The following is a 27,822-nucleotide window of genomic DNA, read 5'->3' on the forward strand; positions in this document are numbered from 1 at the left end:
AAGGAACAAGACAAGTCTATAATGGCACAGAGCTGTTGTTGTGGGATGAGATTCTTAATGGAACCACAACAGAGAGGAAAATACAAACACAGACAAAACGGAATAGTGGCATTATTTCATAAGACTCAGAGATAAATGGCATAATGGCATGGTAAGCTTTGTTTTTGTTTTTCGTTTTTTTGATTGATGATTTTATAACCTGTGAAGAATGCAATTCTTGCTGCCTTACTTTCAAGGAACATTTTTTTTTTACTTGATAACGAATCAAGCAAGTTCAAGGCCTCTTAGATTATTTAAAGAGCTCTGTACATTTAACGATAAGAAGCTGTCAAGGTAACTACAGTCCTACGTGCATGTAGCATTATATAAATGTCTACTGTACACTTTCTTCTCCAGATAAAATCTGAATAAATACATACATATATGACACATAAATGATACAACATAAATGACAGGTCTTGCTGATACTAGGACCACAATATATGCTCTTGGTCCAAGTTGTCTAACATTTTCAGAGGAAATGACACAGAGGAGAATAATGAATGAACCGATAAAATGAATTCAAATAAACCGTTTAATTTAAACATCTGTCTTACATTCTGTTTAGGGAGGCTGTTCATCTTTTTTTTGTCAAACACCTCAGACAGGGGAAAAACAGGTGTGGATATTGTTTCTCATGTGATGTACCTACTATATACATGATACAAATGAAGAAATTCATGTCGGATTTATTCCAGAAATCAGACTGTAAAGGAAATAACACTGTGCTATTTCACACTGCCGGTTTGACATGAAATCAGCACGGTCTTCAAATGGACCGCTTTCAGATCAAAATTTTGTAATCCACGTCGTACAAAAAAAGCACTCTTATAGATTGGCCTTGGACCATCTTGGAATGGTTGAGCTTTAGATTAGAACTGGGGGTATATCATCTAACTCCTGAATGTAATTTAATTGTTTACTTTCAGCACAAACAGGTTGTTGGTTGTAAGGACGAACAGTCTCTCGTTAGTGGCCCTGAAACCGAGGATAGGGTCGTTCGAGTCCAAACTGGCAACCTGTTGCTTGGCAACCTGTCCGACCTGCCGGCCCTGTTTCCGGTTGAAGAGAACTGTATCGACAGGTGAGGGCTGCCGGTAGATGAACACGCGTCTAAGGCATTCCCCCAGCGATGCGTATGAGAAGTTGGGCGCGCAGGTTGAAAACTTTTTGTCACGCTTTGAAGCCTGAACATAACCTGAAAATGTACAGTAGATTGACAGTTTAAAATAATGGCAGGGTATTTTGTTACAAAATACTGAAATTTGGACACAAACTCCATTCTTTAACCTTTGTATTTTGTAATTACCAACTCAAAAGGGTTGGTAAAGTAATCTCTCTGAAAAGTGAAATACGTTTAGGTCAAATTGAGGGGCAATGCGGAGGCTTCTTCCAAAATCAATTAGTGTTAATCAACTATCAGATGTGCAACACAGCACAATCCAAGCCCTCCACAGCAAATGAATCACACCACGAGCTAAAGGAGTAGTGGATTTTTGTTGCGGTTCTTTTCATTTAGGTTTTGTCTTACATAAACAAATAAATCAAGTTTTCAACAGACAAAGGAAGGAGCAAATAAAAAAAAGAGTAATTAATCAACTTAGTATCCTTTTACAGAAGTTGTGACAATATATCCTTTTACAGAAGTTGTGACGATATAAAACACTCACAAGCGCTGTCCCAGTCACCATTAAACCCAAATAAACACGACAGTCTTTGCTCTCAGTCAGTCCAATCAAACTAATCAGACTTTCTTGTTTGCTTAAAAATCCCTCTGTGCTATGTAGTTGAGCCGTAGGTCATCTCTGGGTAATGCTGTCTCAGAAAACAGATTTCAAAGACAGAGAAGAAAACTGCGTAATGATCCGCTTTTAGAAAGCTTGAAGTCTTACCGAGAGCATTGAAGGTGGCCACATGTTCCCACATTTCGTTGGGCGGATCGGGTCGCGGCTGCCAGAGCAGGGCGTCCACGTCATGGCGCAGGCAAAACGCAGGCATCTCCGACGGGTTCAAGTCAACGGAGAAGAGGAACTGGTGGCTTCCAAGGTTCACCTAGAAGGCACAAACAGAAACATGTCGTCATCATCTTAGTCCCACTTCTAATAGCAACTGATCGTGTGAATAAACAGTGTGTTTTTAACGACAAGCCTTGATTTTGGTGTACATCCAGGAGCAAATGAATACAATAAAGTAACATAAGCATATGACATTCCTCAACTTATAGTTAATCATCGCCGCCGAAAGAATCACCAACGTATCCTCTAGATAGTTTACTGCTAGTCATTTCCTGCTTGACGTGCTCAATCTCCATATGACAACACAATCAAGGAAAAAAAAAAAAAGAGAGCGAGAGAGAGAGAGAGATTTACATTTGGTGGCTTGACAAGCACTAATTTGAGATCATTTGAGCTGTCCATCCCTCTTCATGTTTACAATGGTAAACAACTGTAAAATAACTGTCATTTGGCAGCATGTGCTCCCTTACTCTGACGTAGATACATGACGCGCATCAACCTCTTCTTATCCTTTTTGTCAGTTGTGGAGAGCCAAAAATAATTACTGTAAAATGACTGCAGGCCTAACTGACGTCTTGCTTTGCCTGGTTTCACACTTCACACTTGTTCAGCCAGCACAGCATGTAAACTCCTCTGCCAACACCTCTCCTGCCTCATCTGAATGCATACTGCATACTGGGCAGTATGTAGCTGAGGCTAGTCAACAGTCGGTGACAGCTTCAGATATAAAATTGGCCCTTAAGTCTTCAACACTTCAATATGCAAAGGCTTGTTTACAAGCCACTTTTCTTGCATTCTTGTTGTTGAGGTGCACCTACTGTGGTCTTAAGGATTGGTGGTTTGGCCTCTAAATACATACAAAAGCCCAGTGTGCCTGCGACTGTGCTTTGACATATATAATTGAACTCTCTCATTTTTTCTTTGTAGAAAACATGCAGAGATGTTCCAGGAACAATGGCAGGGAGATGAAGGACAATTACGTGTCTCATATGACGTTATTATTACACTGGCTGTGCAAACCACATGACAACGCTATGAGGGTTTTAAGACTGAAGAGTCAAGATGAGAGTATTGAATTTCCCCATGCTTAGAACAGCATTATGTTGGCTTGGTGCTAAAGCACTATACTGAAGTGTGTTTGCAATGAATGTATTCTCTCGTTGACTTGGACACTGAGACAGCATTAATAAATGGGGATCACACTAATACACATCCATCTGCAAGTTTTATGCTGCTCAATGTTCACATCCGCTGCGGCTGTTTTTTTAAAGAGATAGTGGAGAATCCACATGCATTCCTATTGAATGGGGTCAAGCTGACCTCTGCCGGAGTATTTCCAGCTTATTGACAACAGGAAAGTCTTGTTCCCATAGAAGCAAAGGCTATATAATGAAACGTGTCAGAAATGAAAATGATTTCTGCCCTTAGCCACATCATTGTACAAATCATCCCTGATAAACCTCAGACACTGCTGAAGTTTAACATGAAGCAAATTTTCAAATGAGCAATATTTAAAGCTCTCATATTTCAACTGGCACTCAGGTCAATTCATAAAGCCACAACTGAAATACAACAGGTAAAAGAGGGACTGATGGAACTGAGTGAAAAGAGTATATGGAGGGCTAGCTGCACTCAGACAGCGTCTGAACGTTAAGGGATTGTAACAAGATCATACCAGTAAGCACTTGAAAAAAGGACAAGAGTCATTAGAATCTTGAAGACATTTCTCGTGGTGTGAGCAAGATGCTTATTTAAAAATCTAGTGAGAACAACACTCAGGACTAAGTCTCTCAAAGTGAAAAGTCATGGCAAAGTACATGTTCCGTCTCACTTTAAGATACAGAGAAATGATAAAATAGCGACCGTTTAATGAAGACACCCTACTCAGCATGTGAATTAATGGAGAATGGCAAAGACTGCTAATCATCAGCTCAAGAGGAGGCAAAGTAAGGGCCAGTCTCTCCCAAACACACAGCAGGCTTAGTTTAATTTGACAGGTTGAGTGTATGTATCAGAGGGGAGGCAACACTCTTAAGGGGGAGCAGAGGTTTGTCTAAGATCCTCAGCTCAGTTTTTTTTTTTCTAACCGGCTGGGAAACACACAGTTACACTCACACATACACACACACACACACACACACTCAACATCAGCTTTCCAAAGAGGCCAACAGGGGAGCAGATTCTCGAAAAGTTTTGGTAAGGAGAGGCACCACAATTTGCTCCCAGATGCACTCTGAGAAAGTCAGGATGTTTCCCTGCATCAAAGAGAGTGATTTAAAAAGAGGAGCGTGAAAAAACGAGTGTGTGGAGTGAGGCCTAGAGACACGGATCTATCTTATTTTGTTTTCACCCTGAACTGGAGACATTTTGTTCCAGCAGAAAAAGCTGGAAGAGCCGGAAACAGAGAAACATCTGTTTATTCTTAAATTCAAAGATGTCATATTTAAAATGCTCAAGTGACATCTTGGGGTTATAATTTAGTCATAAAGCATAATTGTGAGTAGAGCTACAAAAAAATTATGGGTTTTTGTTCCTAATTTTTGCTTTGTATTTTTGTAAATTTTACATCTTCACAGCATTTATCAGGTGAATGGTCTCATGGCCTGTCAATCACAGTTTGATGCCACAGCTCTGACTTTATCTCTATGCTCCATGCTAGTAAAAAACAGGAGGTCTTTACCTGCAGAAATCATATATCCAACCTGTTCCAAAAAGATTCTGTGTGCCACAAAACATTTCTTTTGGATGGTAACTCAGATTTATACCAAACTAGAAAACAAGGATGATTTTCTCTAATTGGACTGACAGGAGCCAAGTAATTGCTGGCAACATGAAAGTTACCCCTATGCTCCCGGCCAACAGAAATTGGTATTAATTCTAGGGTCTTTAATGTCTTCATAGCTCTCAATGCTGAATAAAAAAAAATAAACATTTGATGCCAAAAAGGTCAAAAATGTTTTCTTTGGAAAAGTCATTGTAGTTAATTATTTTGATTAGCACAGCTGCATTCTAAGTGAAAGGGCACAGCCAAGCAAATTGCGGTGAAGGAGCCGCGGCTGGCATTCTCTTGTGATTGTGACTCACAACAATTAACCTACAAAAAATAATAATAAAAAAAAACTTTCTTGTCCAAAGTGAGGGTACTTTTCACCAGTCAGCATGAATAGCCATGAATTAGCTTAATCATTACTAAAGTACTGGCAAGGCAAAAATACGACATAGACAGTATAGCCCTATGTTACAAACAGCATATTAACAATGCATTCAGAGGAGATTAGTAGGGCTCAAACAAGTGTATTTGTCCCCCAAAATACAGAAATACTAACGCTATTAAGTATTGGTTTGCATTACATGCTCCTAGGGGATATTTGGTTTGTATCTTGAACTTTGAAACCCCTGAACAAACAGTAATGAGAACAAACATGCATTGCTTGCGCTCAGCAAACAACAGCAACAACTATGGCAAATACAGCACACCTTAATATATCACTATCAGATTCATGTGGACCTGTAAAACCCGTCTGAGGAACATGTTAAAACTGTACTTCCTGATTAAAATGTTGTTGTTGGCATTATAAGCGATGTGTTTAAAGAATCTTTCATTAAGTGATTAGTCACTAGCTCATAGTAGTGATTCCTCAGTGATACGATTAAGCCATTCAGCGTATCTCCAGTATAACACCACCGTAACACCGTTTTCATGTGGCATGCTTTTGTATACTAATATATGAAAGCGCATATATCTGACTCAGGAAGGTGTCAAACATGACAGCTCTACCTGAGGAACCTAAAAATAACCTGCTATTCCTGTAGTCTTATTCTACGTATCTGGGCAACCACAGTTGATGAAAGCATCTCTGAATCAATTTATACATAAGAAAAATTCCCCCTGTTGAAATCAACGTATTGGACGCATCAGCTGAAGACATGTTTTTCTGCAGTGTGAGCAACTGTAAGGGAATAAAAAAATCAATAAAAATCCACAAACACACAGCAAACTTGTCTAGGTCTGTCTGCAACGTAGGGGACATCTGGAATGGATGTTGCACAAACTCAAATACATCAATCGACCAACATCAGCGGAGGCAGATTCCTATCCCTCGATGCCTCAATAGTCCATAAAGTCCTCCTACACCCCAAGGGCGCATCAGGGACATGTGTTGTGTATGTGACACACCTCATGTGAGCTCCTGGGTGTTCTTAATCCTATGCATATTCCATAAACACGACTGTAATGTGATAACACAGTGGAATGAACCTTACAGCGCATGTCTTTAATCTGTCATCTTTTTCACGAGATTGGAAAATCATCATGCTGTAGGCAGTGTTCTCACTGACAGCTGAATTAAGGCTATTGACTGAGAATAAACACTCCATCACCATCACGTTATGTGGAGCACCACTTGTACAGGGCCTGTCCTGGCTATGACTCCTTGATTATAGGAGCATGAGTGGATACATGGGGGGAACCTTACCACATGGGTTGGCTTCAGAGAAACACCATCGAAACGCATTAGGCTAGAACTGTCCTCTGGGAACACGTCACAGTCCTCCAGTTCCTGGGCATTGCATGGCGGCTTGTCCTTGTCAGGGTTAGCGTTCTACATTGACAACAGGAAAACAAAAGAAAAAATAAAGAAGAGAGAAAAGGAGGAGGAAGAAAGGAGGAAACAGAGCCTCAAATGTTTTATTCTGATCTTACTGTTATATGTCAAAGGTAGGCCATTGTGGTAAACTTATATCAACATAAATGAAACTTACATCATTTATTTTATTGCTTGTGTAACGCTTGGTGTTTAATAATTTTGTATGAATAAAAAAGGTCGGTCGGACAGTGTCACAGTTTGAAAAGCTTAAAAAAATAAGAAAGAGAGGATGGGAAGAGAGAGAGAGGGAGAGAGGGAGTGTGTCTGACCAGGTCCTCTGCGGTCAGGTGGCTGAGTCTCTGATGGACCTGAGCTGCCTGTTCGTCACTCATAATAAACTGTCCTCTTCGATCTCCTGTCACCAGTTCAGACCACATGGGCCCCTCAGTACGCTTCTGTAGAAATACCTCCAGACTTCACACACACACACACACACACACAAAGACAAACACAAGCATAAGCACAAACACGAGCATACGCACAAACACAGCCACCCTAAACCATGTTTTTTTTTTTTTTTTTATAGTCTTTTCCAACTAAAATAGCAAAGAAAAACAGTCTTTTCCACTAAATATAACTAACACTGGTGTTGAGAAAATGGGAATACAAGAGCCAGTCACAAGAACCTCTCCCTGACCCGCAATTCGGGACTGACTCACTGTCTCTAAGATATGAAAACTAATGGAATATTAACAACTGCTTAATTCAGTTTTCAGTTAAAAGTAGACCTACTGGTCACAGAGGGCGCACAAAGCCCTTTTCTGTCACGTCGAGCATTTCATTGTTAACCAAATAGAAAAAAAAAAAACAAGATATGATTCCCATGAAACCCTTACAATTTCTCTGAATAAGAGAACAATAGCAGAAATGAATTCTACTGGGGGTTTTTGTGCTTGGTAAGTACTCTTCAGTAGGCACATGTGTCCAGGTCATTTCAGCATGAGCATGTATGATGCAAAAACAACATATACATATACACAAAATGATGCCCCCCACTGAATGCCATCCATATGCAAATCTCACAGATGTACTTGCAGATTAACAGACTAAAGTGGAGAGGAGAATACACACATGCGCACTCATAGACACTCCAGAGAGGAAAAGAGGGGCGTCCGAGGTTTTTAACTAGAATCAAGATAGAAAATAAAGAGAGAGTTGAGGAATAAACTAGAACATGAGGTGTTTTCCTATGAAGGAGAAGAGTAAATGTAGAGGAAGAGAAGCAAAAGAGAGAGAAATATGGTTTTGTTTTTTTTTGTTGGAGTTTTTTGTTTGGTTTTTGTTGTTGTTGTTGTTGTTTTGAAGGGGCTTCAAGGGAACCAAACAGATGAATAACATTTTATTCTGAGAAACATGTTATTCAAAGCGGATGTTGGAAAGCTGTGAGGTCTAATGAGCTTTGACAGAATTCATGTGTATTTCTGTAGGTGCGTCAGCGCACAAAAGACTGGATTCAGCAGCACATTAATGGCATTTCTGATAGAAAGCACTCCACTGAATGAATCAGCAAATGGTTGTTTATAAAAATAAAGTTCTACTTATTTATTTAAATATTGGTTTAATGTTCTTTCATAATGAAAATCATTTGATATGTATGATGCGTGTCTGAGCGTATTTGTTCAGCGTTGCATTAGTGTTTACATTATATTCTATGCCTGGCTGTATCAAAGATATGACAGATCACCATCATGCAATTGTTACATTGCAAAACATTTGTTAAATGAGTATCACCTTTGATCCTGCATCACTACTTTAACAAGAGTTCGTGTGTACACTGTAAGAATGGAATGTACTGATCTATATGCAGGTGTGCTCCTCTCGACGGCCACATTTACCAATTCACATCCAGCACCTTAAATATAGAGACAGAAAAACTCGCGGTTGAAAGAAAAGTCGGGGAAAAAGATTCCACATGCTCTTTTCATCCTCAGTCCTCTTGCAGTTTGGACTGATCAGAAAGCGTATAGCAGGGCTATTCAATTAAAAATTCAAATGTGAAAGATTTCAAAACCAGGCCCCTTGTTGATGGGCAAGAAGTTTATGGCAGCCTATTTACATATCAACACTGTGTGGGTAGCAGGACCTTTACGGCGCTATGAAACCGCGTGGTGCATGTGGTAAAACGTCCCAGCCTGCTCTAGCTTTCAGCACTCACGGAATGGTTCTTGTCCAATCAAATTACTCAACTGGAACTAACTATTGTATAAATTGGATTTGACTGTGACTGCCTCTGCACCACTTGAATTCACTCTTGGGCCGGAACTTGACCCGCAGGCCGCCAATTACTGAAAGTCTCTATCAAACAAGCAAGCTAACACAAGTCACACCCAGGTTATGAAATCTACTGTTGGAGAGCAGCTGCTATGGCCTTTTTCACTGACAGTGGGTGTACCGTGGCTTCATCTCTTCACGTTAACGGGTTCATTATATATGACTAAATCCAGATCTAGGTCCTTTGATTGGCTTCCATGGCTGTGCTGCTAACCTTTTGTCATCTTTGATGGTCCAGGTGCTGGCCTCAGGGTCCACGGGCGCATGCAGCTGGCCCTCCAGGAGGGGCGCGTAATCCTTCACCCCGATGCACAGGCTGTCGGCGGTGAGCTTGAAACGCACGTCATCTTTAGTTATGCCTTCCGGCAGACGTACGCACACCGTAACATCTTCCTCAGTCTGCCGCCAAAAATAAATGGGTTCTGTAAAAAACACGACCCCCCCCCCCCCCCAACCCATAAAAAAACGATTAAATCACATTCAAAAACAACAAGTCACACTGGACATATTATATTGCGAGTACTGTTTGATTATTGTCCTGGGTTTTTCAATCTCTAGTCACACTAATTAAACTGACTAATTAGCATGACTAATTAACAGCACTCACATGGCCTAAAATTCCACTGCTGCCGAAACACTGTGTTTCTGCGTAATTAATAAATCAATGTAGGCTAACTAGCTGTCTAAAGTGAGTGAAATTTTTCAGACACAACATTCTTTGCATAAAAGCACATTTGCATTACACTATAAAAAAAAAAAACACAATAAACCAGATGAAACAACATACAGTTCTCTAAAGAGACGGAAAACTGTGTGTTGTGAAACCTCAATCCTTTCAGTGAGGCCTCTGGCACGATGCACAAGTGATATAATTGTCATCCTCCTCGAGATTAATGTTTACCCATCTACACTTATCTGACCATATAAATCTCTCTCCCTCTCTGCTCCATGAAATCAAATCTCACTGGGAAACTGGGATCAATAGTTGTGCTTCACAGATATCCACTCAAAGCACAATTCAAAGTTTATAAACATAGTAGTTATTAACTCCTTTTATCTGAAGAACATTTGGAAGCATTCTAACACACGCTATTTTTCTGAGGACTACAATGTATATATTCTTTGGATAGGATGTGGCTGAAGAGACATGAACATGTGCAATGTGTTTGAAAAGGAAGAAATTATATTTACAGCGTGTCCTTCCTCATGAAAAAAAAAAAAAAACGGGCTGAATTGGACGGTAGGTGTCTTAACTCACTGAGTCTCACGCTGTCCAGCTACTGGATAGACCCCATAAACTGCGTCCAGCAATTACTGAATTACTGATGAGCCAAGACCTTCCAGGCTGAAGTAAAGTGCTTTCTAACAAGTCATACAGAGGTTTTATATCTCAGCCCAGTCTTTATTTAGAACCCTCTGTGTTCAAGTTTAACGGCACAAACAGCACTAGACCATATCCCTGTCAATCAGCAGCGTGGGTGAAAACAATTGAATGGCAGAGTAGGTGGTTCTGGTTGTTCTGCATGTGAAAAATTTTGAGGAGTCAAATATAGCAGTCTGTAGAATGAAAAAAACTTGACTCTTAAAATCCATAAAATATCATAGATGATCTTCAGGCTTACACATCATACACAAATCATTAAAACTCTCGACACCATTTTAACCATATGCATCGTGCCCTTGGTCATAGGCAAAAATGCCAGGCGTAATAGTACCTAGTGCCACACAAAACCCTCATGTGACAACCTTTACAATGCTCTCCTTATCGGTGTAAAAAAACACATCAGGATATGTCTGAGAAAACAACACTGATTTGAACTGGATTCCTGTGCGTACTGTACATCCTTTCTTAAACTGTCAACACCAATTTAAAAAAATGAACCTCAGAGAAGCTAAGAGCCCAATTAAAATGACTGAATGGGAATAGCGCAACAGTAGAGCAGAGGAAGAAGACAGAGAGAAATTAGAGGGGTGGGGGAACGAGGCGAAGGAGAGGGGGGGGGGGGGTCCATTGTGCACCAAGTCACGTACACTCACAGACATAACAGTGCTGGCAAAACCTTATTACTCAAATTGGAGCAATTTTCACACTGTGGGTATAAAGGGTGCACTATCACTGGGCTCAATACATAAGCAATCATGGCCTGCTCATTATATTCTTTTGTTGTTGATCTAGTCAACTACGGTCCAACCTGAATCTTGGAGACGAACAAGATAACAAGGAGCACAAGAGGTCCAAATGGTCATCGTGACAATGTGCAGAGTTTAAGTACGATAAGCAGTGTGTATGTGTGTGTCTGTGTGTGTGTATTAGCTACATTAAGACCTGCCAAGAGTTGCCACTCTACTCTCTTTCCCTCTCTCTCTAAACCTCTTCCTTTACTCTATGTGTGTGTGTGTGTGTGTGCGTGTGTGCGTATGTGCGCATGTCTATGTGTGTGTGTGTACGTGTGCAAGACAGCACTGTTGTGTGCATCTGACTGAATTAAGACTTTTTCTCAGAGCTGCGCTCTCTCTCTCTCTCTCTCTCTCTCTCCACTGTACTGTACAAGTGTATGAATGACAGGTGAGCTGGATACTCACAACACAATACAGGCTAATGCATTTCTGCTTTCCTATCTCAGCATCAATCACTAATACCCCTTAACAAAACACGACGGACCTGGACATAACACACTCGTCACAAGGATAATGTGAAAGAGCCAACAGAGGATGCGAAGACAACATCCTTTTCCCTTTTAAGGTTTCTGTTATTATTAATGGGAGACCTTCCCTCAAGAACATCTACCTATGAGTAATCCAAGCGGTGCATACGTAAACAGGATATAAGGGACAATATCTTCAAGAGATACAGTGAGGACAGCCTGTGCATTCAGATCTGGTTGTAAGTGAGATCGGTTGCAATAATATGAGGTTTTGATCTGAGGATCTGAACATTTTAAGAGAGGTAGGACACAAACACGTCTGTGGAGGATTCTGGATGATGTAACATGGTGCTGATCAAAAGGAAAGACTGTCACTTCTAGTCAGTCATCTTAAGTAATTCAGACTCTCAGTAAATGTGTGGTTTAAATGGAGATTTTTTTCCAGACGAAGGCATAAATTCTACAAATGTATGCACATTTCAGAAATGAATCTTTCATTCATTTTCATTCATTTCAAACTCATTTTAAAACCTTTCTGGCTAAGCTAAATGTTCCATTAGTCTGTTTCAGTACAAATTCTGTCATAATCAAATCAATAAAGAAAACAAAACTTCCGCATAAAACTAAAAATCCCGTAGTCAAATTCACATAAACAAATGACGAGACAGAGCTGCATTAATTAACTGGATCAAATCAATTCCGTTTGTGTAAACTTTCATAACAACTATTTTGTAAACTTTGTTTGTATTAGGCTGGCTTATGTAAGGCTTGTGTAACATCCCCTCAAATCCTCAGAAACAGGAAGAAAGTTGAAATAAGACTCATATGGCAACAAACTCACATGGCCAACTCCAGATCTGATGTAGTTCTATTTGAGGCGAGGCACTGCATTTGTATTACCCTTTCTGCAGTTTCTATGGATACCACCAGCATTCTGCTAAACTGTGGCGCCTCAAGATGCCCAGTAGAATAAGCCTGGAGGCTGATTATTCTTTGATAGAGGAAGAAGAAAAAAAACAAAACAATGTAGATGGAGGGACACATAATAAACTAAGCAATCACTCCGTTAAAACCACTGCTGTATGTTATAATAAAGCTAATCAGTCAGAGACAATGCCTTAATTATGTAGCCACGTGAAAGTCCTAAACTGGACTTTAAAAATCCATTCAGAATGATGATTAGTCTGTTCTTGAACCACTTAAAGCATTCCTGTTGAATCTCTGTTTCTTTTCAGAAACATAATAACTCTTTAAAAAAAGAAAAAAAAAAAAGCAGTATGTGCGTCATATTAACGTGGACAACCGTTCATATGACAATTCCCTGCACTTTCCCACAGTACAAGGGCTCTGACGAACCAGCATGTATCCTCTGACTAACAATTACGCTTCCTCTGACTAACCAGTAGGCTTCCCTCCACGCCATACGATATACCCATTTCACTGGTGAATTGTAAAGCCCTCTCATGAAAAAGAAGTGACAACCAGGGCTTTAACGATTCTGTGGCGGGGAAAGTATTATTTAGTCTCAGACTGGACCCACCTGGCTTATCCTCCTCCATGGCTTCTGCTGGCTCTTCCTCCAGAGGTTGTCCGTCGACCTCCATAAAAATAAAGGGTTTTTCTGAGGCCACCATCAGACCTTTCCCCTGTGGCTCTAAAGCTGCATAGTGAGGTACTGACTTCCCTCTCAACAGCCTCTTCTTCGTTATTTCATATTTTTTCTCCTCTCCTACAAGGCATCCAACCAAGCACAAAGAACATTCACAGACATGCACAGCAGTATTTTTGCCCCCTCGAAAAAAAAAAACCCTAAAAGTTTGAGTGAGGTAATCATTTCACTTCATAATCTCAACACTGAATTGAATTATGCACATGAAGGAAAGAAATCCTCAGACAAACCAAACCTGATCAATGAGTAAATGGCAAAGATGTCACATATAGCAATCACACAGACCTCTGTTTAAACATGAAAGAATTTAAAATTCTACTCACTCAAAAAAATTCTCAACTCCAGATTTTTAATTGTTCATAGTGTTCTAGGTAGAACATTCCGGTTCCAAATCAATTCTCTTTGTCTAAACAATGTGAGCTTAATAGCATTACTCACTAGGGTTACAGGGGAAAAAAAAACCTTCTCCACTCTCAGACCATTTCAAATTTCCAGAATTAAGACAGAATCTCACTGATTGCCAGATAATCTGTTTATATGATACCTTTGTAAATTTGTTTATTTGCATTTTAAATGGGAGAGGGTACAGCCGTGCAAAACCCTACGATGGATGGGTGTCCTACAACTGACGTGTTCACAGGCAGAGTTAACCGGATGAGCTGGTTAGAAAATTCAAACTTTTCTTCCCTAAACATCCTGTCAACGACAGAATGCAATTCAGACAGAGAAAATGATCTCCCACTTTGAAATACAGGTAAGTGTCAAAGTGAAGGGAATGATGCAGCATTAAATGTTTTAAGAGGGCTTTGGGACAACACGTTCTGCCAGAACAGCTTCAACAGACTTTGCCATAGACTTCATCCTGTTGTGTCTGAAATGTAAAATCACTGTTCCCGTACATTTCAACATGCAGAGATTGACTAATCTGGGAAAAGACTAATCCCATTAAGACAGAAAAAAGCACGTCTTTCCACTGTCTGGCTTCTTTGTCATTTTACTTGTGCCTTTAATGTGTTGTCCTCAACATGTTTCTTTAATGAATATAGTCTCTCTTAATTTGTTTGCCTTGTTAATAACAAAGCTGCCTCTTCACACACTAGATTGATTTAATTCAGATGTCAATTCAGATGTCGTGCTTTACATCTTAAGTCAGTGCACAGACATCACAATCTGACCACACCTGAGCCTTTTCTGAGCCTGTATATATCTTTCCCATAGGCCGTCACGACAACGCCTTCCCCATAGCTGCTCATGTCAATCAAATCTCCTCCTTTAGCCAAGGCAGTCAAAATAAGGGGCAACTGGATTTGTCTGGCATTTTATACATGACCATAGATATAATGAGATTTTATAAATTGAACTAAGCCTGGAACCATGCCTCCATGTAAGGATTTGCACTGTTTTCTTTTTCCCTAAATCCCTCCTTTACTCAGCTGCTTGTTTTCAAAGGAACTTGTATTTATTTCTCGATTTTTTTTTTCTTCAAACATTGAGATGAGTAGCCCGGTATGGTCAGCTGAAGCATAAAGACATTTATGTGCAGTGAGACGTGAATATTTGCTCATCTGACTCAAGAGTGGAGAGACAACTCTAATTTTGTTGCAGTAGGATACTGGTGAGCAGAAACAACACAGCACTCTCTATACAAGTATAGATTAGCTATGCAAGACAAATCAAAAAGCAAATATATTTTGTTTGTACCTCATTTCAAAATGCAGTTCTGACAGGCCACTGCATGACGTTAAACTAAAGGTGGCTTTTATTTTTTTTCCCCTGAGGTTACTATATCTCATTCAACCCTTGGAGGTGATTAATTTGCTGAGAACTGGCCATTATCAAGTTCTATGAGACACTTGTTAACTATGTAAATACTGGATACTGATATGTGATTTGAACGTTTTTTTTTCAGCAGGCTATTAATAAGATTAATGGTAATGTTTGCTGAAACCATTACATAAGTACATTTCAATGCCAACAAGCGGAGTTGGGTGGGGGGGGAGGGGGGGGGGGTCATCACTTATTGTACTGTCACTACATATAAAAACTCACCTTGCCCTGCGGTGTTTGCCACTGTGATCCATTCCAGTGACACAAAGAATCCACTGCCCTGGGAGTCAGCAATATCCTTTTGGACGCGAAGCAGCAACAGTTCCATTGTGTGAACCCCAGACTGGACATGAGACACACTGTGCAGCAGTGTAAAGGGCTCACCCACAATCTCACTGAACATCGGCTGTGACACACACACACACACACACACACACACACGACAACACCATCAATAATCACGCTTTGGCCTACACAAGACACTATTAGTCATACTGTCAAATTTTCAGCTGTCTGCATTTATACAGTGGGAATATCAATTACACCAGCTTCACATTATCAGGATGGTATCTATCTATTTATCAAGCGCTAAAGTACATTCAATAATCAGGGAACACCACTGCTTTGCCTCAACATCCGTAGGTGTAACAGCAATTAAGCCTGTATCGAAAGCTCTGAATGGCCGTCATTAAATATTCAACAGGTGAAATGTAGGCTTAATGCTAAGTCAGTCAGATGGATGAGTAATCTCTGGTCAACCAGTAAAACGGCAGCAGAAGGAGCCTACTGAGTGTAAACACGATGTGTTTAATAAAATGGCCCCAGATTCACACAAATCCAGAGGGACACTGGCCATCAGTCTGACAAAAGACATGTCACTTAATTGCCATTTTTTTCTGAAATCATTCTAAAATCTTATGGATCATTTCAATACCGCAGTAACCCAAAGGCACAGGAAAATGAGGTAACTGGAGCAGAATGCATTTCGTAAGTTGTATCTTACCTCCCACTTCAAGTGTGAGCTCTCTCCCCTCTTGCTCGTGCGCAGGAGCAACAACCTGCCCGTGCCATCTGACAGGGCGGCCCACGTGGCAGAGGTAAGGCTAAGCGAGGCACACAGGTGTTCCTCACACACGGCAGGGTCAGAGGTCATACGGTATACCTCCCTCGGCTTCCCCAGAGCTGTGTCCTACGGTCACAGGGACAGCTTGTCAATCGGCCTTTCTTAAACTTATTATCGACCCTATGGGGATGCTGGTGCGTACAGCAAGATCTCGGCCACTGCCGCGTATACCCTTAAAAACGATATTCTTTGTCACTGCTAATGATGCAGAGCTAACAATGCCTAATGGCATCTTCAGATACAAGGGGTTAAACGAATCAGAGGGTAATTTATTTTGAACCCAGTTTATCTGTCCACTGCTTAAGGCCTGAAATTAACGTGGCAGCAAAGCTGGTAGTTTGACAGCAAGTTTTAACAGAATCAGAGCGATGCCAATGCACATTCTCTTACCAGCATAGATAAATAAACTTGATAGTCCCCTACCAGCCCCTGGACTCTAGTATGAGTTTGTGTCATCTCAGACAAGAGCCAAAGAGGACAGAATGTAATTTGAAAAGGATTACAGTGGACAGATGAGCATCAATTACAGACTGTAGAGAGTACCAATCAGCCTAAAGAACTGTGCTTCTACTCGTCTCAGGTTGCCATGGAGCTTGACATGTACATTTACTCAATACACTGCAGATGATTTTATCTCAGATTCAATACACCCATGGCCTTTAGAACGTACACAAAGCCCCCTAAGGTGAGATAATTAGTGTGTGGTCATTATAGCCTAATTATAGTGTGCCAGGTATAATTTCATAAGAACTAATTTTACAGCACTGCACATCAAGGCCAAGTATGCTTAGGAACTGGAACCTGATTTAATAAATACTATTTGTCACAAAACAAAAGATGGAAAAGTTTATTCTGAGAAACATTTATCCAAGTCTTTAGACTTGTCCTTCTTAATATTATATATGTAGTTATCCACTCTTCTGTCTGACTCTCTTTTTCTCTCCAAAAATAACTTTCAAGGAAGATTCTGTAGTGTTCAATTTGCTGTGTTCAACATTCTTTGATTTGAAGTTATTTTTAATACTAATTTAAAAAAACAGCACTACATTTAGTCAAATAACCCTGTAAGATTTAATGCATAGCATACTTTGAAAAAGCTTTAAAGGACAATTAGCCACATAACATATTTAATCACACATTCATCCAAACACAGAACAACCGAGACTGTACGTCTACCATAACAGCTTTAATTGCTGTTGACAACATTAAGTGTGTGCACCATCTACTGGTGAGATGTAAGATCTGCTTCTGATTGCAGTCTTTTATATCATCAAACAGTGGATAAAAAGCAAAACCTACAGTCTTAATCACAGGCACCCAGCTGAGGAGTTTGCCAACCATTCTGGGTTTGTGGCAGCACTGCACGGGGTTCATGAAATTGTTGTTGAAACATCAATGCCAAATTAAATTCATTTCTTTAAAATCTCAAGGGTGTGCTTGAGGATGATATTTTGGAACAAAGGGGTTGAACTGAGAAAAAGGCTGGGAACCTCTGATCTAAATGTATACTTCTATTTTTTCCCTGACTAATCCTGAAGTGGACCTGGCTCCAAGATTACACTTGAAAATATCAATACAGGTTCATGTAAGTGGCAATTTTAAAATTAGAGACAATACTGGCACGTGGGCCTGTACTTTTATTACAGTTTGAATATTCTTTCCAAACTACAATACATGCTAAAATTGCCTGTTACATTTGGAGGAGCAGTATATGAGGGTATTGTTTTGAGGAATGTGCAGTAATGACACAGGGTGTCACTTCATTATCATTTAATTAGAAGACCCCACGTTAATTATAAACATAGAGTCACAGAACAGCGTGTGAAGCTTACCAAGGTCACAGTCAGATTGAGCACTCGTCCTTTGCAGTCTACGAAGTAAACGCTGTCTTCATACCACGGGTCAATGTGGAGGTAGTTGTACATACCAAAGGCTCTCATGTGTTCCAGAGTGTATTGATTGTCTTTAAGTTTAACCTCAGCAACAGCTAAGAGAAAGAAAGAAATGAAATAAGGACCAGTTGAAAAACCTTATTGTTGTGTGATTGGCTTTGCTACTCTACTCCCAAATTCTGACACCTGCACATACGTAGTAATAATGAGCTTCTTCTCACATGGGAAGCATCACAGAACTACAGAACGAGTGAGCCTTTCGTGGATTACAATGACCAACATTCATGTGACTGAAGACACATCACCAGCTGTCATGGGATGTAGTTACGAATTCTAGGCTCTGAACTTATAACATAAATTGGTCACGCAGTGTACACTCATAAATGAACTTAATAGATTATTTCGGTATTATAGTTTAAATTTCCCGTGCTTTTGTATCAACTGTAACGGTTAAGACACATTTACAAGAGCCAGTGTCCATTCATTCTTCTACAAGGCGCCTTTTGGAGGGCTCTAAAATGCCATTAGCAGTAATGACCACAAACTGACTCAGGTGGTTTTCTCAACTGATTATTTTAAGGGTGAATAAAAACCCAGAGAGCAACTAGTAATTTATTTCTCACCCGCATCAAGCACAACGTTGTAAGTTGGAATGGGGTCCAGGGACAGTCTGTAACTCTCAAAGCTGGGATCCAAGAGCTGTCTGTTAACTTTCAGGGAATAATTTGGAGAAGCCATATTAGATGCTGTATTTTTAAACAAAATAAGTTATAGGCTAATAATATGTGTGGTGGCAGCACACCAGTATGTTGCGAAATAACGGCTAAACTTCTAATACACACTCGTTAGCTAGCTACCTATGGTTAGGAGCAGTGGGGGGACAAAAAAATATAATGTGCTTACAGTGCTTCCTGTTTGGTGGCCCGGAGTACTTTCGAGACGGAACGAGTCTAAGGATTATGGGATATGTTGTTCGTTATTGAGAGTATCGCCAAAACTCAATTTTATCTGTAAATTTGTTTAGAACCGTCATTATTAAAAGTTCTCCTAAATACTAAGCTGCATTATAAATCCTGTCTTTAAATCTTTAACGTTCCTGAAATCATCAAGTTACACGAAGAGATCGGAAAATCAGTGTAACATTTCCCTCAGCTGACTTAGCCGTTTTGCTTGAACAAATAACTTTCTTCATTTCAGTTTTTAAACTATGTGCTGAAAATTTCGGTGACTCATGAGTTCATTAAAACACAGAAGTATTCAGGAAGTGTGTGTTGTAGTTGTGACTTTTTGTTGCATGTCTGCATATTACTATTTGCCTTTCCTCCCAATTATGTACTTTATTTGCTGCTTGCTTTATATAATTTACGCTAGGCTAGTATTGTCTAGCGAATAACTACAGCTGTCAGTAAAATGGGTGATTTTTATGAATCTTTGTGTAAAGCGAATTATATTCAATGCCTGATTTCAGTTCAGAGTCAAAATCCTATTCTTAATGTAGGTCGAACTTAAGCAGTGAATGGAAGGCTGCCATCAGTCAGAAAGTTTTTGAGATGGGTGATTATAACAATGTATCCATAATCTTCTTTCTCAACTACGTAATATATCCTAAATATGGGTCGAAAGAGAATGGCCACATGCCCTGGTTTAACATTAGGGCCCAGCCCCGGGGCTGCTGCACCAGAGGTGTCCACCAGAGGTGCAAGGCCCTATTTTTTTTGTAAGGATTATTTTTTTTCTTCAATACTTGACCATTTTTGAAGTGGTTCCCATGGGTGAAAACTCATGAAATTCAGTGCACACATCAGTACTTGTGACAGTTACTCAGGGACAGAGGCTTGGCCAGCGCTCGTCCATATTACATTGAGTCTTGTGCCTGCCATGTAGTTTCACCTTCACGCACCAAATATTGTAGGCAGGTGGGTCTCCCCAAGACGAACAAATCTGCATTTACAGTGTATTAGCCATGTGTTAGCCGTGCGTTTTGACACGTGTTACATTTTGACTTTCTCCTCCCAGTTCATTGGATTCATGTCAGGTTTGCTATATAGGATGTCAAAGATGTTGCAGAATTTAAATTGCGAAGGAATTTTTGATATCTTGCAAGGTGTTGAAATGGCAAAATGATGATAGTTTATACGTCTTGCCACACAAACAGGAATGTGTCGTAAATTCTCCCGGCATTGCTTAATACGGATCAAACTTCACAGGTTACTGGTTATGATGGTTATGAGGATATCTGCATGCCCAGAGTGTCACTCTGATATAGCACTACCATCTGGCAACAGAAAGAGTGGCTTTTTCACCCATCTTGGCTATCGTGCTCCCAGACGGTTCAGGCAGGGTGACAATATTTTGGTTTTCAAAAGACGGGGTTGGGGTTCATTGCCCACCTAACTTATGGGGAAATTTAAGTGTAGCCTATGTTACTTTCAGTTCCTGTCGTTGCGCATGTAAGGCTGATGCTTGACAATGCAATGTGAAACTGTATCTGTACTTAACTGCTGCAATACATAGCCAGCTAGTCTTTAATAAGACAAATAACTACTAGCACAATAACAGTGGCAAGATCACCTTATTTCTTTCCATCCAATTTTTGTGCCGTCATGGCTTTCTCAAGGTCTCTTGGCTGTTGCTGCGGTGTTAACGGTAATGCATGAGGGTATAGGTGACCGTGGTGCTTATAGTCTGAGCTAACCACTACGCCCCCCCTCCCCCCAAATCCCTCAGCACTTACTATGTGAGGGCCCCCAGGCCCCTTGGTATTTAAAATGTGAGCTCACCACTAGGGCCCCCCAGCACTTGCAAGGTGAGGGCCCCCAGGCCCCAGGGGCTTAAAGCGTGATCTGACCACTAGGGCCACTGGGCCCCTCCATGCTTAAAGCATGAGCTGAACTCATCCATTTCAAGTCTTTCATGTCTTACTCTGAGAGTGAGAAGTGCCCAACTGAACTGCTTGAGATGTTGCAGGTACTTCATCTGCAGTCAGGGTTCCCCAATGTTTTTGTGGCACTTTGGATTTTTTTAACTTTGCCAGTGACAAACTGCCAGGATGAGCAGATATTTTGTCTTTTAGGTAGATTAAAAAATGAGCTGCGAAGTAGCAGGTGCCAAAGACGTGTGCCCAGGGGCCTGTTGGGACCATGATCCGGCCCTGGTTATGACAATGTAGCCCAATGTCTTGATCCACAACTTTCATGGATCCAATCTCAACAATATTTCAATACAAAACACTGCTGTCTCAAATGAACACAATATATATGGATGTGTAGTTACCATCATATTCAGATTGGATTATCATTAAAGCTAATTTCTTGCAAGGAACGATTAGCATGTTATGCTAGCCCGTGGTGCGCTTTAAACATAGGCAAGGCTACTTTCTGAAACAACTGAGGCTGTAACACAAGGCTACTGTGGTATTTAACAGCAAACTATGCCTGTGCTGTTAGCGGGCTTATGTAAAAGCCTTGTCTTCAGGCTATTGTGATATGGATTGGTAGATTAGCTTCTGTTCCAGTACATGACAATTTTAAGCATTAGTAGGAAAACGAGTCTAAATTAGCCTCTATTCCAGTACATGACCATTTTTAGCAATAGGAGTATAACGAGTATGTGCGTTATGTTGCCTAGTCTTTAGGGCCATCACTTTTTTGTTCGAAAGGCAACTCGCTGCTGTCCCTGCCCTGTTATGAATAACCTTGCGTTATGAGGTGTAACGTTTTCTGCCTCTGTTTTCTCTTGATCAGTGTGTTGTTAATGATGTTGAACATACAGTGTAGGTTACTATTTGCTGTCACTCACACTGATTCTGTCCACATTGCAAACGGACCCTAACTTTACAGTTTTAAATGTTGCATGCAGTGTGACGCAGCACCCAAGAGGGGTATGGTCGTTCACTACACACTCGCTCATGAAGGGTAAACTGTGCAAAATATTTAGAATTTGAGCATTATGACTTGCATGCCAAAACTGTGTCCTTGTAGCCGATACACAAAAATTGATACTTCCAATGTTTAAAACTCTTGACTATTTTTAGCACTTGCATGTAAAGTAAAGGCAAAGTCTGAAAATGAGATATTACATGCAATTTAGCATCTTACATGGAAGTAAAGAAACTTGTAAGATGCATATTTACATAGCACACAGGGCTTGTAGTACTAATGCATGTTACATGAATAGGTGTTGTGTAAAGATGTGTTAGTGTATGTAGTCATTGAGTATAATGACATTTACATGTCAAAAGGTCTTCCTTTTTTTGTGATTTGATTTAGAATCATGACACTGATGTCTATATTGTCTAAAGACACACATGAACATTAATTTAACAGAAATATTTGTGTTTGTTTGCCAATACCTGAGCAAGTGGTTTTAAGAAAGAATCCTTTTAGCTGTTGCTATTACCATGCAATTTGGCACACACGTCAGATGTGAGTGCATTGGTGGATGATGAAATGTCACGGATCTCGAATCGCCGGTGGTGCTATCGCCGTTTGCGGCTATATTTTGCTTTGGAATCTCCCCAGGTTGAACGGGTAGAGCCAAATGGCATGAGGGTGGAGGGAGCAGTTGAAAACACACTGCAGAGATAAGGTGCTGTCGGGAACTGATAAGCTTCTGACTCACTCGGTTGCACCAAAAATATACATTTTTTTAGTTGTTTGTTTGCTTGCTTGTTTGCTTTCCCCTTAATACATTTTTTTTAAGAATACATACAATTTTCAGGATAAACTAAAATGAATCTTGATCGATTTCCTGTACCAGTTTTTTGTTTGTAGAGATGATCCGATAAAAGGGTCTGGAGGGCCTGGCTGGAGGGCCTGGTGCTGGAGGGCCTGGTGCTGGAGGGCCTGGCTGGAGGGCCTGGTGCTGGAGGGCCTGGCTGGAGGGCCTGGTGCTGGAGGGGCTGGTGCTGGAGGGGCTGGCTGGAGGGCCTGGTGCTGGAGGGCCTGGTGCTGGAAATCACACCAAAAGGAAGAGGTACGTTCACAGCTGAATGAAAATTACTAAAGGAGAAAAGGTTCTGTGATATTTAAAAAATACTTGGTGAAATAATGTTTTTGTCCCCTCTTTGGCAGAATTGCTAAGACTGTAGTTACACTCTCAAATGAAATAAAAATAATGGAAAGAAAGCAAGGGAAGAATGACTCAAATGTTTTGTTGTTTGACTGTTTTTTGTTACCTGAGCTTTTTTATTTCATTTTTGTAATCATTTTTGTCATTTCCAGTGCTTGTCTCTGAGGCTGTGAAGATGAACCCTTCATAGAAAATTACAATTCTTTTTTATAGTTCAACATTCCACCTTGTGAGAGTTGTAACCTGTAGTGTTTACCATACTTAGTATGGTATGGTGTATTTATTTGAGGTGGTTGCACCTTCTTGTCACTCTCAAAAGTTGTTAAAGTAAAACAAACAAAAACAAATAGATCAAAACATATGAGCACAAAATGGAGTGCACACTGATGGAAAACTGATGTTTGTGTTCCCCTTAAACAATGTTGTATTGTTTTTGTCAAAAAAAAAAATATTATAGTCTGTCATCAGGCTTTACTAAGTATAGTAAAAATGAATACACCCACACACATATTTGTCACCAGGAATGTTGCTAAGTGCAAAATAGTTTCCAATGGGCTCCGAAACTGTAGTTACTTAATTTTTGACCGGTGTGTTTCTTGACACCTGGTATTCATAACAAAAAAATTATATATAATTTGCATAACCAGTTACACAATAGTGTTATCTTAAATTTAACAAGATACATTTATCAAGCAGGTATTTCAAGATCTGTGTCAGAAGGGGTCTGCTTAGTTAAGGATCCTGTGCTGGAGCTACATGGTTTGCCAACCACTCTGGGTTGGGTTTGTGGCAAAATTGCAGGGGGTTCATAAAATTGTTTTTTAAACATCAAGGTCAAATTAAATTAATTTATTTTCAATCTCAAGGGGATTCTTGAGGACAATAATTTGGAACTAACAGAAAGTCTGGGAACTGCCGGTGTAAAGGTATACTTAATTTTTTCTCTGATTAAGCCTGAAGTGGAAGTGCCTCAGGATTACGGAGCTTTTCTATCATATTAAAATTTGAGTGTTCTTAATCAGAGATACGACCGTTGTTCTGTGTTTGTTCTTATGCGTTTTTTACAGTATGATGGAGAAAATGTCACTTCGCTAACTGCGAAATTTCTCAGTCATTATACAAGACCGTATACAGAGTGTAAAAACAGTATCTTTACACAGAATAACTAAAATGGTTGTTGCCTGATTATGATACTCATACTGATGAGACTTGCTTTCCTAATTGTAAAACTGTTTGTAATAATTATGATGTTGGAATGAATGACTAAATGTTAGATGTTAGGCCTGTATATAAGATCATCATTTAATTTGTCGTCCACGAGCCGTTTACCCAAAATTAATGAGTCTGGGTCAGAAACTGGGTACCTGAGAACAAAAAGTCGCTACTGGTAAATTAATGAAGGATTTCTTTGTTGTTTCATATCCTATGCTTTTATATTTTAGGCGAATTGTTGTTGGCTCATGTCTAAGGCCCACTGTTCTACTCTTTTTAATTAATAATTTTGCCCACGTAAGAGAAGATTAGATTGATCTAATTGCTCGAGGATGTGGGCAAGACTAAGGATTGTGTCCTCTTATCATTACTTGGATACCTGACAATCTAATGACGTTACCAAGTCTCCTATTGCGAGTGTTTAAACTACTATGAACTCAGTGTACATTTCTGCTTTGAAATCACCGTGCAAAACAATTTTTTTGCCTGGTTTGTCCTCTTGGGGCAGTCTCTATATAAGGAGAGAGCGCACTATCGACGTTAAACCAACTGGTTAAGGTCCTCCGACAGGACGACTTACACGAGTAACTTAGAAGTTGCATACAGGTACAGTAGACGTCTGCCATTAACAGCTGCATCTCTATGAGATAAAATATGTTTTTGTTCAATTGTTTTATTAAAATCTCCTATTCCATTACCTAACTGTAAAATAATTCATTTCATTTATGCCGTAATTGTTGCTTGACAATTTCATCACGTTAAGATTAAGCGGTGAATGTGTTTCAGTTTCTGCATATAGTAAATTAACACGAAGTGTCACTTGTTTTAGATGGGAAAGAATTTTTTCTACCTTTTCCCAGAATAGCCTATTGTCATGCACCGTTTGTCTCGCATAAAACACAAAGCAAAACAGTGCGGACTTATGACATTTTATGTCTGTTTCCTCATCAGTATTGACTGATCATTGTAAACCGATTTGCGAGGCGCCAAAGTTGGAGCGATGGGGTGCTCGTGGCGGCTGCCAGTGCCGCTTGTGATTTATATGGTGCTTTGGAGTTCCACAGGTACTGGAAAAAACTGAATATACGGTTTCCTCCTATATTTGATAATCACTTTTGTATTTTATGGTTGTGCTGTCAAGGCAATCTTACGACTAATCATTTTTACACATATATTTTGTACAATCGCAAAATCAGACGCTCAGCGAGTGACAAAAGTGACACCTAAAATCGGTAGTGTCAATGGAGCAACACGACTCACCATAGAGGGAGAAGGTAAGTTTCAGTATGACAAAATATTTATAATATATATATGTATGTATGTATGTATGTATATGTGTATGTATATATTGCGAGGTGCCCACCAGGAATATATCAATTTAAATCTGAACGTATAAATGTAATTTTGAATATATAAACACAATTCCTGAATATATAAGTATAATTCCTGAATATATAAAGTTAGTTTATACTCAGGAATGTCGCAAGACAGTTGTTTTTCTTTTTTTAATTTTTTTTTCCATCATAGGCTATTGAGTCAGCCAAACAAGTTTAAAATTAGCATCAGTAAAAACTTTATAGTACAATCAAAGATAGTCAAACAAACATATGTGTGTGTGTGTGTGTGTGTGTGCGTGTGTGTGTGCGTGCATGTGTTTGTAAGACGAACTCTCTCTCTCTCTCTCTCTCTCTATATATATATATATATATATATATATATATATATAGTTCGTCTTACAAAAGGAGACTGGAGAGAGTTATCTCAAAGGTTTGATTAGTATACTGCTGATTACATAACAAATGCTTGTATGTTTAAACTCTTTACTAGCATACACACATGTTGAAAATAGGGAAGAATTACTTATAATTTCAGCCGAAGATAATTTTCTCTCAGATAGTAGCTGAGAGAAAATTCAGCTAAAGTGGTCAGATTAAGATTTTATGTTTCATTGTTTTGAGGACTGGTTGTCACATATAATGTCTGATGCACTGGCCAATAATAATTTTTTTTCTCGCAGAAACAATGTTTGTATATTTTAAACCAAACCATTTAATCTGATTTTACACTACCTAACCTTCATTTGGTGAATCTAAATGAATAGAAACAAAATATTTGAATATGTTATAAAACGACACCATTTTTTTTTGTTATAAACACATTGAAAAAACCTTTTTCTGACAACCAGCCCCTGTGATACTACATTGCATGTCAAAGTCACACAAACATTCATAAATCAATTCCTGACAGGTTTCGCCCAAGAAAGCCAGTTCAGTCTCAATGCAGACAATGCTGACTTTGGAAACAGTGTGGTGCTGGTCTCAAGTACAAGATCTATCCCTTGCGACGTGGAGAGAGACTCCACTCACAGCAATCAGATCATGTGTTACACAAGGTAATATAATTACCTTCATAACCACTTTACAGTTTTCATTTTTCAATTTAATTCAGTCTCCGTGACTGCGTAGTGAAGAGCTGATAAATCATTGATGCATGAGTGTGTAAACGCCAATGAAAGTATTTATACCGATAAAAAGATTTAATGGCTTCTTTTAGCTTTGTGTGTTTTCAGGCACTCTGTATTCTGTTTGTCTGTTTCAGACCATTACCGCAGGATGACTATCTTGTCCGTGTCAGCGTTGATGGTGTGCCCATTCCCGAAAGTAACATTTGTAATGGAGACTTCCGGCCTTACTGGTGTAGCTTCTATGTAAGTGAAAAAAGTTTTTAAGACCACATCATTGTTGCTGATCTACATGTGAATATAATTTTATTTTTGAACCTTGTAACCAGTCTTCATCAAAATGTGTTCATTGTCAATTTACAGCCAAGATGGTACAGAACACCCACTATCCAAAGTATCAGTCCGGTCACTGGCCTTCCAGGTTGGACTTTCACTCTGCTATTGCTGACTGTTAACTGTTGCTACATTACTGGTTGAATTTTAATTATAATACTGAGCTTCTGGAAATCATATCTGAGAAACTGATTTCTGTGTTTCAAATGAGCAGGTACCTTGGTCACTCTGCGTGGAAGAATCTACACTGATGTCTATGGCAGCAATACTGCACAAAGTTCCAATGGTTTGGATGTGCGATTTCTAAGGTAGTGCATCATGACATACAAATAAAGCCATTTTTACAATACACTGCAGCAGTTCTAATGGTTTATAATGTTGTCTATGACAGAGCTTATATGGGCGGTATGCCATGTGAACTCCTGAAGCCAGAATCAGATGAACTGTGAGTGTATTAGCCTTTTTTTTTTTCTAAATTCATTGTTGTTCATTAAATACATGTCTATGTCAACTTTAGGTTAACTTAAGATGTGTTTTTTTTAGGTATGGCTTAACTTTGGACACTGAAACCAGTCACTGGGGATACATGAGTTGCAAAATGACTGGAACCTATGTAGGT

At 39.6% G+C, this 27,822-nt stretch overlaps 2 protein-coding genes across 3 annotated transcripts in view; one reads left to right on the top strand and one right to left on the bottom strand.

The window, feature by feature from the left end:
* Positions 1–658: 658 nt before the first annotated feature.
* nudcd1 (NudC domain containing 1) lies at positions 659–18,999 on the bottom strand. 2 transcript variants are annotated; one of them, XM_030789015.1, is made up of 10 exons: positions 18,751–18,999; positions 18,068–18,222; positions 16,116–16,301; positions 15,335–15,518; positions 13,157–13,342; positions 9,186–9,393; positions 6,970–7,114; positions 6,530–6,655; positions 1,932–2,091; positions 659–1,237 (listed from the first exon to the last, which is right to left on the bottom strand). In XM_030789015.1, the coding sequence occupies exons 1-10, from the start codon at positions 18,863–18,865 to the stop codon at positions 951–953; spliced, it is 1,752 nt and encodes a 583-aa protein (XP_030644875.1). In that variant the 5' UTR covers positions 18,866–18,999; the 3' UTR covers positions 659–950. The 2 variants fall into 2 exon arrangements, with proteins under 2 accessions (XP_030644875.1, XP_030644874.1); XM_030789014.1 differs by having other exon boundaries at positions 13,157–13,345.
* A 3,571-nt stretch (positions 19,000–22,570) lies between these two features.
* Positions 22,571–27,822, top strand: part of pkhd1l1.1 (PKHD1 like 1, tandem duplicate 1) — a 35,654-nt gene continuing 30,402 nt past the window's right edge. Inside the window, exons 1-9 of the mRNA XM_030788502.1 lie at positions 22,571–22,656; positions 22,917–23,101; positions 25,606–25,683; positions 26,657–26,801; positions 27,008–27,116; positions 27,234–27,291; positions 27,418–27,511; positions 27,595–27,648; positions 27,747–27,820. Coding sequence (XP_030644362.1) covers positions 22,571–22,656; positions 22,917–23,101; positions 25,606–25,683; positions 26,657–26,801; positions 27,008–27,116; positions 27,234–27,291; positions 27,418–27,511; positions 27,595–27,648; positions 27,747–27,820 — 883 coding nt within the window. The remainder of the gene's footprint in view (positions 22,657–22,916; positions 23,102–25,605; positions 25,684–26,656; positions 26,802–27,007; positions 27,117–27,233; positions 27,292–27,417; positions 27,512–27,594; positions 27,649–27,746; positions 27,821–27,822) is intronic.

This window comes from Chanos chanos, chromosome 12, assembly GCF_902362185.1.
Source record: "Chanos chanos chromosome 12, fChaCha1.1, whole genome shotgun sequence".
Taxonomy (NCBI): domain Eukaryota; kingdom Metazoa; phylum Chordata; class Actinopteri; order Gonorynchiformes; family Chanidae; genus Chanos; species Chanos chanos.

Excerpts from the sequence above, each read along its gene's own strand:
- nudcd1 (XM_030789014.1), bottom strand. The coding sequence starts at position 18,865 with ATGGCTTCTCCAAATTATTCCCTGAAAGTTAACAGACAGCTCTTGGAT. Across the intron at positions 13,346-15,334 it reads GGCAAACACCGCAGGGCAAG|GAGAGGAGAAAAAATATGAA; the intron begins GTGAGTTTTTAT and ends GATGCCTTGTAG. Across the intron at positions 7,115-9,185 it reads ACCATCAAAGATGACAAAAG|TCTGGAGGTATTTCTACAGA; the intron begins GTTAGCAGCACA and ends GTGTGTGTGAAG.